This window comes from Pipra filicauda, unplaced genomic scaffold (assembly GCF_003945595.2).
Source record: "Pipra filicauda isolate LSUMZ 115617 unplaced genomic scaffold, ASM394559v2 scaffold102_size2360937_pilon, whole genome shotgun sequence".
NCBI classification, from domain to species: Eukaryota; Metazoa; Chordata; class Aves; order Passeriformes; family Pipridae; genus Pipra; species Pipra filicauda.
In genome coordinates this window covers 1,797,455-1,812,693 of record NW_024103463.1, presented here as the reverse complement: position 1 = coordinate 1,812,693, position 15,239 = coordinate 1,797,455, and the positions used below count along the sequence as shown (strand labels likewise).

General features: G+C 38.3%; 1 protein-coding gene across 5 annotated transcripts in view; it reads right to left on the bottom strand.

Moving 5' to 3' along the window:
* Positions 1–15,239, bottom strand: part of ATP2B2 (ATPase plasma membrane Ca2+ transporting 2) — a 411,315-nt gene that overhangs the window by 43,154 nt on the left and 352,922 nt on the right. For all 5 annotated transcript variants that reach the window (XM_027738163.2, XM_027738225.2, XM_027737921.2 and 2 more), the window contains 4 exons: positions 11,710–11,951; positions 10,940–11,174; positions 4,735–4,914; positions 3,022–3,109 (listed from right to left, as the gene is read on the bottom strand). In XM_027738163.2, the coding sequence (XP_027593964.1) occupies positions 3,022–3,109; positions 4,735–4,914; positions 10,940–11,174; positions 11,710–11,951 (745 nt within the window). The remainder of the gene's footprint in view (positions 1–3,021; positions 3,110–4,734; positions 4,915–10,939; positions 11,175–11,709; positions 11,952–15,239) is intronic.

The window sequence follows — 15,239 nt, the reverse complement described above, 5'->3', positions numbered from 1 at the left end:
AGTCTCGTGGCCCGTCAGCATTAATGAGGTTGTAAATATAATACCACCCCATGCAATAATATTTGAAATATTTTAGTAATTAAGGGTAATTATTACTAATCTTTTCTTCTTTAAAGTTCCTTTTCTGCTTGTTAACAAACCAGCCTTACATGAGAATATCTGATTTCAATATTTTTTAAATATGAGGTTTTTAAATTATGTTTTAATATCACAAAAATAATTCCAGTTCAATTTGAATATATTGGAAAATATGTATAATTGGTAAAGTGAATATTTCTTTTATCTTCTTTTTCTTCTATATCTTCTTCTACACTTTCTGATGATATTTCCCATAAGCACTAAAGAGATTTTTCCCATAGTATTTTTTTTTTAAAAATGACAATATGGAATTATTTCAGCAATAACATTATAAGGACATATCAGTATAAATGATGTATGGTTTTACTTGTTATATTTTGAAATTGGGTAAAAAATATGAAATAATACCAACAGGTGCCTTAAAATCCATATTGTATTTCGGTAGGACTGAGATATCTAAGATTTTTATTTCACTTAAACACCTTGTGACAATAAACCACTTTCGAGTAGGTTTTTTTCCAATCTACCTCTGCTTCAAAGCCATAAATATCTGAAAGCAACCGTGTGCCCAGCCTGAAATGCTGAACCATGCCTTTCTCTAGTCCCTTAGCAGCAGTAAAAACAAAAAGGAAAAATAAAAATGATCCTTTTGCTGGGTGGGATTGCGCTATGTTAACGAGAAAAAAAAAAATATTCCCTCCAGCAGCTGCATGTCATTAAAAATTAAATATGAAAAAAGTTTATTTTCTGATGTGTGTTTTTAGCCCAGAGCAGATAGAATACATCAAAGGAGAGAAAATCCTCTTGATCCCTCAAGTGTCTGAGAAAAACATAACATTTTAACAAGAGGCCCAAAACTAGTGAACATTTAAATAGTTTCTTGTAACTTTTAATGGCCCCTGGGGTATCACCAGCCAAAAAAATTCTATCATGATTTCCAGAGACTTGTTCTTGAACTTCGTTACATACTTAATTGCTCTGTCACTTGACCTTGCCACATCTTTAAAACATTAATTGTATCAGTTGCACATGGCATTCAGTAGTAAATATCTTTGGCATTGTCAAAGTGCATATGCTATAAAACATCAACAATTTCTTGCCTTTTTTTTTTTTCTTCAGCTCTCTATTGATTTCAATTTCCCTGGAAAAGGTTTCATTTTCCTCTTAAGGGAAAATCCTGAATCATTCAGATGACTACTCCCAAGGGACTTATTTAATCCACTTAATGAAACACAAATTGTTGTGTTTCTGAAACAAATAAACTATTAGGCTGTACTATTATCTGTTCTTTAAGAGGTCTAAGACAGGATTTTATATGCACAAGTGAAGGGAGGAGACTTCAGCTGACTGTGTGCTGTTTTCATCCTGATATATGGAGCTAGCAATGCTCTCCACACATTTTCAATCCTCAGTACCTACCAGTAAAATGTTTTCCAGCACATCTCCCGAAAATACGTATATCATTTATAAATTACACATTTTTACTACTATACTAATAAATTGTGGACATTATAAAACATACATGGAAAAGGAGGAGATAGAGTTTAAACAGTATGTCTCCACCTGCCCTGTCCAGCATTAGTGCCAGGGTTTACAAGGTATGGATTGTTCAGGAGAATTTCAATGTTTCCAGAGCTCTTCACACTCACCAGTTTCAATCCCAAAGGACCCAACTGATCCAGTCTTCAAATTCACAGTGGAACTTTTGCTCTGAAGACATTCAGACACTTTTAAAAATTCCATAATGCTCAAAAGCCTTTGTAATCAGTCATGTATGGAGGCATGGCCAGGAAATCTTGTACACCCAGAGGATTCCCTATCTAAATGTGAATAACTATTGAAGCAGTCAACCAACTGAAAATGTGTCACTGATCAGCTGGGTCTTATCCTGAATTTTAGCTCCTCCAAGATTTGCTAAGAAGGGGCTCTCCAGACCTTGCAGGGCCTTAGCAAAATAATCCAGCTCTTTCTTCCTCGGGAAGCCAGGAAAGAGCCATCTGCCAATGGTTCTTCCACCTGTGCCAATTCCCCATCCCAGTATGGCTAAAAATGACATTTTTGCTGATCAGAAACTGTCTGATTTCATCAGCTTTCAAGTGTGAGCTTCAAAGTCAACAGAATAAGATGTCAAGTCATCAAAAATTGCGAGCTACAGTTATGAAAAAGGTTCTATAAAGAAAATTGGAAACCAATCCCTCTTTTCCAGAAGCATTCCATCTGCAGACAGCATGGGGAGAGAACATCATTTGTAAAGTGCAGTTTTTACAGGACAGACTCTAAAAATACAGCCAGAAATCTAAAGGAAGCCAGTGTAAATCATACAATTAGTGAGTCTATAGGAACAGGGAATTGGCTCAAAACCCCCATCTCCACTCATGTAATGCTAATGGGGGCAGCTCCGAGTTACACCATCACAAAATCTGCTATTGTAACAGGAAAAGTTTCTTTCTCTTGGAATATTCTTTAAAAATAATTGTCGGAGAGCAGATGCACTTGAGAGACTTGATTCACCCTGAGATTGTTCTCATCTTAAAGGTATAGGCAAAGACTATAAAACCTATGTCCCCTCTTGTTGATATGAGTAACACCCTGTTTCTCAACACTATTTGCTTTCTGACCAGCAAACACACGTTTTCCCTTCCCATCTAGGGCCTCATTCCAGTCCAATTCAAAGTCACAAGGCAAATATGAGATTGTCTACATCTATTTGCCAAACATCTTATTGGTATTTCTCCTACTCCTGCCAAAGAGTTCCCTATTATTTTCCATCTCAAGGCTGAGGCCGAGCACAAACAGCAGTGACCTGGTTACCGAGAAAACTTCCTGGCATTAAGGAGAGATGTGCAGTTACAGGTAACAACTCAGCTATATTTGTGACAGTAAAATCTTTACAAGGCAGATGATGTGCTGCAGTAACTGTGGCATTAATTTCCACACACCCACCTTTCACCAAAGTGTGTTTGTCCGTGGGGGACGAGCGAGCAAGAACCCGGAGCTTTGGCCAGATTTTGTCAATCCGCTCCTGCTCAATCTGGAGAGGGGAACACACACAAAAAAAAAAAAACCAAACCCAAAACAATTAACCTGTGATTAGCAAAATGCATAATATATTTGTGTCTGTGTGTCTGACAATTCACTGCTCAAACCTGCAACTTTTCTCCAAAAGCACAGGGAAATTACAACAGTCATCAAGCTCAAAAAAGGCAGTTTATTACTACCAGAGCTCAGCTGTTGACTAACAGGGAAATTTTGCCACAGTATCTAATCAGCATTTCTTAACATCTTTATGGATAAGTCCACATGACTGCAGATATAGGATTGGGGAACTTCTCAAAGCTTATCAAACATGTTTACAAGTTTGTTGCTACACTCTTCATTTTAATCCAAGTTCTTCATTTGGCACCAACAATGGCAAAATTTTCTCTGTACAGCAACAGGAACAAGGACAAATCTGCTGCATATACCAACATTCCCAGGATTCCATCCATCAGTGCAAGGAGTAAAGGACTGTGTCTGCTCATTAATGATGGACTCAAAGAGACAGCATAGATTTTACTTTTTTAGAGCTGACTTCCAATATCCTGTGCGTGAGCTCCATCATTTATGAGGAGTTAAAAATCCTCAGAAGAATAGATTTTTATGCAAATCGTTAATGTGAGTACATTAGATAAAGTGGAATAAATTAAAGCAATGAGAGGAGCTGGTTCTCAGAACAGACTGCATTTTTAGGAGCAAAATTGCTCTTGAGCCCCTTCTCCTCCTTACTACAAACCTTTAATGTGCTTAGTTTTGATTTTTTGTAGACAAGTGCTCTGGATCTAAAAACTTCAGAATTAGGCCAGCACTGAACTGATACCGGCTCTGCATCAGGAAAAGTAAAGACTGGAATTTCACTGCTGTTTTGAACTGGAAAAGGCTGGGGGTAGGAAAAAGCAGCAATGTTTCCAAGGAGCCTTTACCCATCCGAGGAACACGCCAGCGCAGGAGAAATATTGCAGTGTTCTCACTGGTTTCTAATACTGCATTGTCCTAGTTAGAACAGCTGGGACCAGTTCATCACTGGATGGGTGTAACCCAAAACTGTGTATTCTATAGCCTTCCATGCCATTTCCCAGAGACTGTTATCAATAGACCATTTACACCCTCTGCCCAGAGCAGCCCTGACTCCTCAGGCTATAAACTGGGTGTTCAGAGGCCTGTGAGATAGGAGGATGCTCTTGTCCTCATACCCAGTGTGGAACTCCCCTCCCTGAGGGAGGCACTGGGCATTCCTGCCTGAACTGGAGGATAGATAATCTTGGGGTCTTGGGACTTTTTTAACCACTCGTGGGATCCAGAGGAAGACTGGAACTTACCACTCTCAACCAGACTGCAACCACCACTGTTGACTGGACTGCACCAGCACTCTCACCAACAGGTTTTTTCCCTCTCCTTTTCCTTTGGACTCGGGGCCCAACGAACACCACTCTGTTCATGCCCCAGGGTGCTGGGTTATGTGGGTTAAAACCAACTGTTTGTCTGTATAATCGTATTTATTGTATTATTTTACTAAATTGTTACTCTGACTTATAATCTCTCTGTTGAGTTGAGCTCATTTCCCCTGCTGGTTTACCTTTAAACCAGCACATACATTCGTGGATTTAGGCTATGAATTACCTCTCCCTTCTCATTTCGGATCCTTCTGTTGAACTCTTTCCCTTCGAGGCAGAGAAAGTCTTCTCCTGGGTGGATGATGCCACACTTTATGGCGATGGCCCGGGCTGTGTTGATGTTGTCCCCGGTGACCATGCGGACTGTGATTCCAGCTCGCTGGCACTTCCTTATGGCTTCTGGCACCTGCCAAGGCGAGAGAGAGGGAAAGACAATTCCCAGGTAAGAGCTGAAGTGCCAGTCAGGTGTTCCCAGCTGGAATATTTCGAGGCTGAGAAATTCGTGAAGCAAAAAGAGAACTCGGACATGTTATGGCTTATTATTGTTACTCGGCTCTCAGGGAATTGAGGTTACACCACGGGCAAGGCAAACCCTGCATGAAGAAGCAAAAAAACCTGTCTTTTAGATCAGTTGCCTAAAGTTTCTCCTGACTTGAATACAAATGAGTGCTCTGCAGCTTTATTGACCTTCAGCAGCAAAGTACAGCGTGCTGAGCCAAACATACGTGGGAATATGAATGCAGAATACACATATTTTATGCAGACAATTACTTGACTTCTGAGTCAAGTTTTGTTTCAATAAGATTATTTTTAAAGTTATTGTAATTTAGCACTATCACACTAATTTGTGCTTATCAACAGGTGAAATTTCTAAACATAGGAGTTTAAAATCACATCCATATTTCATGTATTTCAAAACCTTAAAAATGAAACATGACTTTAGTTCTGCTCCTTTCTGCACAAGATTAACTTTTCCTGCTGCACAGTGAGAGAGTATTCAGTGTGTAACAGGGTCTGTGAGATTAATACAGAAGCTGTATAATGACTTGGCATCATATACAATCTTATTTTTTTTTTAAAAAAGAAAGATTTTTATAATTAAAATGTACAAGATCTGGGAGATTCATTCCTAGCATTTAAATAAAACTCTTTTAATACGGCTATTTGGGTATATGAAGCCTACAGAAAGACTCCATGCCTACAGCTCAATTTCAGATGGGGAAAAAAAATCCATTCCCTTAAACTATATCATAATTCATGATCATTTATAAATTAATATCACTAACCAACTAATTCTGTCTCAGGATATTTTTACATTATTATGAAAGCATTATTTCTTCAAGACAAAAATAATAATATTATTTGACAGGGAAGAATAAGGAATGTGTTTAACACATCAAGAACAGCCTAAATAAGTATGTTCAACACATCACCACTTCTCTAAATTTCATTTTTACCTAAGAAGGGTCTAAGGACTCACCACGATGACTGAAGCCCTTCACAGAGCTACAGGAAAATGAACTGCCTTAGTACAGAATACAGAAAAGGACAGATGAATATAAATATATATATATATACACATGTGTGTGTGTGTGTGTAAATAAATATTTTTTTAAACTATTTTAGAAAGGGTAATAAAATGGACATAACTGGCTACAATATGAAAGCCTGTCTATATTCTTCTTGCCAGTTCAGTGCACCTCGTTGGTCACAACCTCTGTCATAGATATAAGAATCTTTCAGAACTCAACGCCAATTAGAGTGGATTAATCTCATCTGTTAGTGTGAAAAATGTTAAGAAAAAGAGACACCATCTACAAGCTTGCACTGCTAATTTTGTGCATTTCTACAGATTTTAATTTCCTCTGTGGCCACAAGGATGTGACGCTGCTGAGGGCAGGAAACTGCATTTACGTGACAACCCTTGCTCTGAGCCAGAGTGGCAAATTCTGCACTCCTAAGGATTTCCTGGGGCCACAAAAGCTGAATATCTCAGACTGAAATTGTTCACCCTTAAACCATACCCTAGATCATGGTTATTCTAATCAGTGGATAATTTCACATCACGTTTCTGCATATTTATTACAGGCAGTTGTGAAGCTTTCATTTTCCAAAATGCCCCTCACCAAACCAACACCTAATTGAGGACCATAATAGTGCTTTTCCCATGATTACAAGGAAAATCACCCCACTCTCAGAATGTGTCCCCAGAACGTGCTGTTTGCAGAATGGCTCTGTCAATACAAATTACAGAACCAAGGGAAGAATTCAGGGACAGAGTTTTATCTTCCAGTTCCCTCATCTCTCACTGAGAATATTCTTCCCACACGTTGTACCCTGAAAGCATTATTTGGACCTCAAGCCTTTTAATATTATGAAATAGATTTCTAGACAGGAATGTACAATCAGATTAAATCTATTACTTAAGCAAATGACTCCTGATCTACCCAGTTTCCACATTAATAATCCTGACTATATCCCATTTGTCAATTTGAAATGCCCTTAGTATCCACTTTAACTGTGGTGACCCTCATGTATAGGACATGACAGATTTAGATGACTATCTGGAAAAGCAGAACAGTGTATGAACCATGAAGGAGAAAAATAAATTACAGTGCAAACAGAAAAAATGGTCTATTCCCACAAAGTGCCAGTCCTATTAAACAAGGTCAGGGGAGGACAAGCCAGTTTCAAACACATCTCAAACTTGCATATAACGAGAGAAATCATTCTGTCTTCCTCTTCTGTCATTTTCTGGACAGCTGGTGGGTGGTATCTGATTTAATACTGTGTACAGTAATTACAGTTAAAATATTGTTCATATTTTTTTATTGCTGTAAGGGAGAAAGAGTGTTGGCAGACTGAGTGGGCAGTGGAAGCAGATATTTTCCATCAGTTTTGCAGAGCTTAAGCACACACTGTACAATATCTTGGTTTATTTTCTGTCTGCAAAGAAAAACTTCCAATGCATGCATGCATGCATAAAGCATCCAGTGCAGGAATCTCCTTCTGAATCAGGTGACAAATAAATGGCAGAATTTGGAAGTGATTTACGTTCATCTCCCAGAAATAACAGACTGTGGGCGTTCATTGGCAAATCAGTGTAAGGCAGTTCAGACTCATTAAAATCAAGCCAGAAAGGCTGTCAGAATCAACAGAGGACCTCTGCAGGAACAAGACATCATTTTGTTTGTTCTCTTCTGGTGTATTTATCAAAGACAAATAAAAAAACACACACACACACAGAGTGTATATAAATATCAAGCAAGCAGCGCTTGATAAATCCAGCTCCTACTAACAAATAAACTGGTGTGTGAATTAATCTGGGAATAATGCAAAAGCCACAGGCGTCCATGGCTGGCATTCCAGACAAATCTGGAGAGTTGCTGGACATCACTGTTGAAGAATTCATGCAAATAGTTTCTTTTAATGCACGGAAGGAGATGTGAGTGCAAGGAAGCTCCCAGCAGTACCATGAGAACAGATGCAGCACTGAAACCACAGCAGCAGGACCCCACTGACCCCACAGGGATTCCCAAGGGGAAACATTCCATGGATGCACAGGAGCCGTGTGCCACAGCAGCTCTGTACACACCGTTATCCATGTGTTAGCTCCAACAATGAACTTAGGGAAAAGGAAAAACTGAGCCTTCCCCAGGAAACATGAGAATGTAATGTAAGTGAAGATAAAGGCTGCCAGGATCATGAGATTGGATTGTTTCATTGGAATTACTTAATCTATCACTTCTGTCAGAATAAATTCTGATATCCACGAATGCTGAGAATGTCAATAAAACAGTAGTTGTAGTAATATTTCTAATTTTTGTGTTTTTTTTTTTTTTTTTTTTTCCAGAGAGAAAGCACTTTGAAAATTCATACACTCCAGTGGTGACTCTATCAATGATTGGGCTTAATTCTGGCAAAATATTGATATTCCTTATAACTACTCAACATCTCTGAATTTGCATCAACAATGGTGATTTCAGACATGTATATTATGATATTCCAACCAAGTCAGACATTCCATATCTAGGCAGGTTTTCTGAAAGTTATAGTTGTATTCTGACTCTGGGTTTTTTGGTTCATTTCTTTTTTCCTGTGGTACAGTTACTGCTTTTTACTAGTGCATGGAGTGGTAATAATAGTAATAATTCAAACATTGTTTTAGATGCAATTATTTAAACATTGTGTTAGATGTCCCCATGACGTTATTATCACTTTGAAACGGTCAAAAGGGATAAGGTGGGGAAAAAACCAAAACAAAGCACAGAGTCCCAAAACCCAGATGGGTTTTATCAACATTTGGTAGAATTCTGAAGTTCTAAATATTTGATTGTGTGTCTTGCAATGAAGTAAGAAGTGTTACTGCATATTCTGGTGTTAAACCACAAGAAATTCAATACATTATTCAAATATTTCTTTAGAAATAAGATGTTTTCCTGCCTTCATCTCCTCTGATTCTTTACATAGCAGTCAGATTTGACCTCTCTATTTTTAGCAGTGTTATTCACTTTTACCTCATGCTCCAAAGAAATTATTCCCTACGAGATGAGAGCAGTTCTCTTACAAAACACACTCATAATAATCACATGAAAGGATAGTTTGCAGCTATTTTCAATAATAACTGCAAATCCCACTGCTACACAACCCCTCAGTCTCTCACACCACACATCACCACACTTAAAGCTGTTTTCTAACGTGTAGCATGAGCTGATTTTGGAGGGATAGAGGACTCATTGACAGTTCCAGTGGTCACTGAGAAAATCTTTCTGAGTTGTATATATATCTACGAGCTAAAGCACTACAGGAACATTGCAGACACAACTTCTTAAGGATGCTTTAAAACATTTTTCAAGACTTGCAATGTCAGGCGTAGGGACAGATGGATTAGCAGCAAGAGACCATCTGATGACAGATAAAGTGAGTGCTGGTGTTCGTGGAGATAAGGAGTTTATCATACAGTTTTCACCTAAGCAAGGGTTTTTTTTTTTATATTATAACCTTGATATTGAAAAATACACCCAGCAATGTCCATTATCAGGTAAAGAACAGTTATGTTGGTACCTGTAGTTGTATTGTGTTAGTTCCCAAAGTTACAGCTCTTACAAGTTTGTAAAAACCTACTTTATAAAGAACTCAGGGAAATAAGTCAGAAAAATCTATAATTTTCATGTTTTAGTAAAAAAAAAAATAAAACTCTAACGTGTCTAGAATTGCCACCAATTCTCAGTGAATCAAATACAAAAATTCTGATGTGGTTAAAAAAGATCCAGCAAAGATGTAAAACGAGACAGAAGAATCAAAAGAGACAAAGATGGGCAACAAACTACTTTTTGTGCAGCATCAGAACTGACAAGAAAAATCTGAGTTATCTTTCCCTGACCTCACTCCAAAGCAAACCATAGCCACTAATCGTGTACTGAAGTAGCAGCAGCATCAGAGCAAAGAGAGTGGAAACACCTGGATTGTACACTCAGCACTTCAGCTCTGGGACTTACCTTCTGTCACTGCTTCTAAACTCTAAAACTGAATTAATTCTCCACTATCACCATTAATTATCAAACACCATATATATATATATATACACACACACACATATATATATATATACACACATATATATATACACATATATATATACACACATATATATATACACATATATATATATACTGTTCTGACCTGTATATATATATATACAGGTCAGAACAGTTCCTACCTCCTATTCCACCGTTGGTACTACTGAGTAATATAATTTACAAGTGTAGTAGCAGGCACATGCTTCCAGTGTGAACACCTAATACTGATTTTCTCGGTTGAGCTGTGTTGAAATTTTAGTCGTATTTATAGAAGCCATTTAAGCACAGTATCCATGAAACCTTCAGCCTTTTCATGGCAGCCTTTCCTTGTCCAAATATATTAAAAGCAAGTTTTTCTGAGTAGTCATCAGGTACAATTTTAAGACCATTAGTAAAGTGGCAACTGTTACAATAAACCACAAAACTCCAATTTCTGGAGGAAATGAGCATGTTGTCCTTATAGTCATGGCAATTATAATCACTGCATGTCTTCTCTGCTTGCAGAGTTGCACATCACTGAATTACTACAAGGAAAATTCTTTAATGTGTGGGAGCATATTAAAATTTCTGCTGTCCTCCTGTACACTACTCCTTGACAGACGCTTAAGTCATCTCCATCCTGTAGTTCAAAAAGCCCTATGTTTCTTTATTTAAATATCTGTTGATTGATAGTTGATTTTTATCAGGTTAGTAATTTGGCCTTTTATCAAGTAAAGCCTGTTTCTAAAGCTCCCTTTCATCTTCTTTGACGGAACTAATTTAAAAGAATAAGATAAAACCCGTAAGAAACCTGTGACTCAATTTATATTCAGCTCTCTGAGAAACGTTTTACAACGTAAGAATTGGATATACCTCTGGCCTTACTGGGTCTTCAATGCCAACAACACAAATGCAAGTCAGGTCAGATAAGATGTCGTTCTCGTTGTCCCAGTCGGGCTCTGGGCTGCTGGAAAAGTCTCGGAAAGCCACACAGATGGTTCTCAGCCCGTCACAGGCCATGGGTTCTATGACTTTCTTCACCATTTCATCTCTGTCCCGTGGTCTGAAGACACGAGGTTCCCCAGCTGCATTGAGGATCCTGGAACATCTGTTGTATTTAAGGAAAAAAAAGATTGATTCTGTGTTTGCATGAGTACTGAAAAGTATCTTCCTGTATCAGCTCATTTCAGTTGACACTAATACAAAGGATAGTTTTAAGTTTCTAGTGGAAATTTCTAGAAGATTCACTGCTGAAATATCAGAGGGAATTTGTTTGTGACTTATTACAGAGACACCAAGTGCCCTTCATCCATTATTTCCTCAATACCCACGTAATTAATGGGCTTAAAACTTATATTGAAATTGAAAAATATTTATTTTCCAAAGGGGCTAAATGTAAAAAATCCATTTGTAAACTACTGAATTAGACCCAAATTTTTGGCAGCCAATGATAAAAACAGGTCAATTTTGCAAGAGTGAGCAGTTTAAAAAAAAACCTGAAAAAGAACATTAACACCTTATACTACTAAAGTGTATCATATTTCTGGTGGAAGTAGTAAATTCCAAATTTGAAAATTCCCACTTATTAGTGTCAGAATGTTTTGCATTTTAGAAAAACAAGGCAACTAATCCACTGAACTTACTTCTTGAGGACAATTTCAGAGGCCCCTTTGCTGTACATTCGGAAGCTGCCATCTGGCATTTTAATAACCGTGCTCATCGACTTCCTTACGGAGTTGAAGGTGTAAACTTTATAGAGCTTCTCCTCAGGGATGAGGCTCCGGACAGGCTCATAATCCTGCTTCAAATCCAGGACAAATCCCAAGAGGCCACACTCGGTCTTATTGCCCACCTGGCGAGGCAGCCCACCCTCTTTTTCTGGTGGCTGAAGAGAAAAAAAGAGTTAAGACATTGATTTCTCTGATAATAAGCAGGAGACAATGAAGCTACAGCATACAGTCTAAGAGCTGAAATTGTGCAGCCACACATCTTCCACTTTTTAAAAGCAGGGGAAAAATCCACAGAGCTCTAACAGACTTGAAGCATTGCTGCTCACAATGAGAAACATTTCGCTGGTCTCCTGCATTTCTTTTCTTTTAAATTAGCCATTGGCAGCTCAATAGCTTGAGATGGTCGGGCAATACATCAGTAAAAATGAAGTGATTTTCTTTAGGCTCAAAAACAAGTAATTCAACTTCTTGCAAACTGAGGATTTCCTTTTCTCCCTTGCTTAGAGTTACACTGGTTTGCTGATTTTCATGGTTATAACAGTAAGTTAAAGAAAGTTCTGTCCTTTCTTTCCTAGCAGGCATCTTTATGTAAAAATAAATGTGCATCCAACCACAGCAGTAAAAATTAGGTCTATATCTAAAAGTACCCATTTTTAGAATTAGCACACTTTAGTGTGCTGCTTCAGACAAGAAATGCTTTGTATTAGAAAAAAAAAATGGAGTACTCTAAACACTGTGCAACTCCTGATAACTCTCAGTCCTTCTGGGACAAGGAAGGCTTTACCTTCACATCCAAAATATAAACAAACATTTCATGTACAAACTTTCTTGGAAGCGTAATACACTCCAAACCAAATGTTCCTGTGTTGTCAAGACTCCAGGTCGACCTAAAGGGCCCAATGTGTGAACTATAGACTGTTGATAACTTAAATTTTGTTATGCTCACTAGAATTAGGAAAGGGTTCCTTAAGCCAGGGTCAAAACTTCTCTTATGGGAACCAAAACAAGAAGTCATTTCACAGCTTTAATTTGCACTGAAAACAGATGTGGATTGGATTCAAGACAAGACTGTAAGTCATCATTTTCAGTGTGAGTTAAACATTTACCTCACATTTTGCAGGACTATGTTCAGAATCCAAGTTTAGTTTCACTGTAGACTTTAAAATCCAGTTTACATCAGAAATGGGATTCCTAAGTAAATGGAATTCCCTATGTCATCCCTCAGTGGGATGAGGGCTTATGTAGGGAATGATTAAAGCTGAGAATCAGTAATTCTGCTGAGATATGGCTTCTTGCTACAAGAGGGAAAGGGGGATCTTTTAAGTAAGCATTAGTATGCAAGTGTTCCAGATAACCACCAACTGCAGCTGGCTTGAAGAATGAAGGTCAGACAGACAATAGGAGACTGCTCTAGAACTAAAGTAAGCAAATAAACATGAATTTTTTTTCCATTAGAACCATCTTTCTATCACCAAGAGAACATATACCTGGTGACAGATAAATTAATGTCACCTCTTTTTCGTGAAAGATGCATCTGTGGAGAACAACACAGAATAACCCAAAAATCTTTGTCTCAAAGAGATTTATCCTCCCGAAAGGGATTGTAACATCTTTCTTCTCTGTGAACCATCATTTTTACTGAGTTATATGGGCCACACTGGTCTTGCAATGGCATTTGAGTGTTACTCCAGGGTCAGTGTAAAACACCAGCATGCAGTAAAAATGACAATATGATATATTAGTTTTATTATCTGTTATAACAACTTGTCCCACTATAATCTCATTATATTATGATGTAACTTCCCAGTGGATTCTCACATTCACTTAAGAATCTCTAAATCAAAATGCAAGTGCTTGTAGTATCTGGAAGGATTTGCATTCAGAGGATATGAAACTCTCGGTTAGGAGTCAAAAAATACTCTTTAAAATACAGTGTTTAGATAAATAAGGTTCATTTTCATGGCATTGCAGCTACATAGTTCCTGAGACATGCCAAGGACTTCAGGTTTCTCAAAGGAACAGTCATCAACCTCCCTGCCTGGGTGGAAATGCTGGGAAAGATCAATTCCTCTGTCCATATCACATCCAACTTTTTCCATTTTAGACCTAAATCCTCACTGATGCTTTGCTTGTCTCTGCCACCGAAGTCAGTGAATCTTGAAAAATGCCTTAAATATGAATGAGATCAGGCCACTAGAACACACATGGAAACCAATGAAAGACACACAATCCTAGACAATAATTGATTTATATGTATGATTTCATCATGCCCTGATGTGAATGGATACCAAGAAAACAAAAAGCTGCCCACATCCCACAACATAAAAAAACTAAATAGCAGAGCCCTTCCGAAATCGTTTTTATTTCAGCAAAAAGTAGATCACACTCTGCTGTTCTTACTGCGGCCTAAAAATAGATTTCTTTCAGGGAACATCTTTTCAATGCAAATATGTAAGCGGGGGGGGAAAAAAAATACCAGTGAAAAGAAAAGGAGCAGACATTTCGGAAAGGTTTCAAAACCTAACAAGCGGCCACCTCCCTCCAGAGCAGCTGCTGCCTCCATGTTCTTTGTACATCACATTATAATAAAGCATATGGTGGTGAGAGCTGGCAACCAGCACTTCCTTCCCTGCACTGTTTCAGCTCAAAATCCCCACGCCAAACCCATCCTCCTCGCAGATTGTTCTGGACAATCCTTTGCAGGAGCTGCTGCCTTTGAAACTTCCTGCTGGGCCCGTTATCTAAATTTATTTCTCGCCGAATTCCGTCCGTGGCGCCCGGAAAACAATTCCAAGGGCAGCCCAAAGGGTTTGTTTGGAATAATTAAGTAGGAATGACTTCATTGGCTCCTCGGAGGATGAAAAGCCTTTGACGACAGAGGAGGGAAACTGAGCTTTGGCAGTGAGGACTCAGTCGATTGTGACGTTTTTTAGGAGCTCAGTGAAGGACCTCCTTCAAGGCACGAATCAGCTACAAACTCTACCATCTTCTACCAGGAAGAGACCGATCCAGTGTCTTCCTCCAGTCATGATTTTCCCCTGATCCTTGCAAAATTTTTTTTCAAGTGTCTCTTCCGAGCCTTTGTGTTATTCGACAGCAACGTTTCGATCGCGAGCAAATACTCGCGTGTGAAAGAAACCGCGGACAGATGTTTAAATAAGAGCTGTTACAACCACCAGACCAAAATAGGTTTCTAGGTCAAAGTACAGCTGTGTTACCGAGGCTTAAAAACACCAATCCAAAGCCAGTGTTGACCTGACAGTGAATTTGGATTACAAAGGGAATTTTCAGAATTATTTCGCTGAAAAATAATTGACTAATAAACGAGTTTTAAGAAGGAAGAAAGTTAAAACTGCCAGTGTAATTTATAGGGCACTTCGATATTTAAAATTAGATTAGGAAATTAGAGTGCTTTCATTTTTACCATAACACTTCTAAACCTC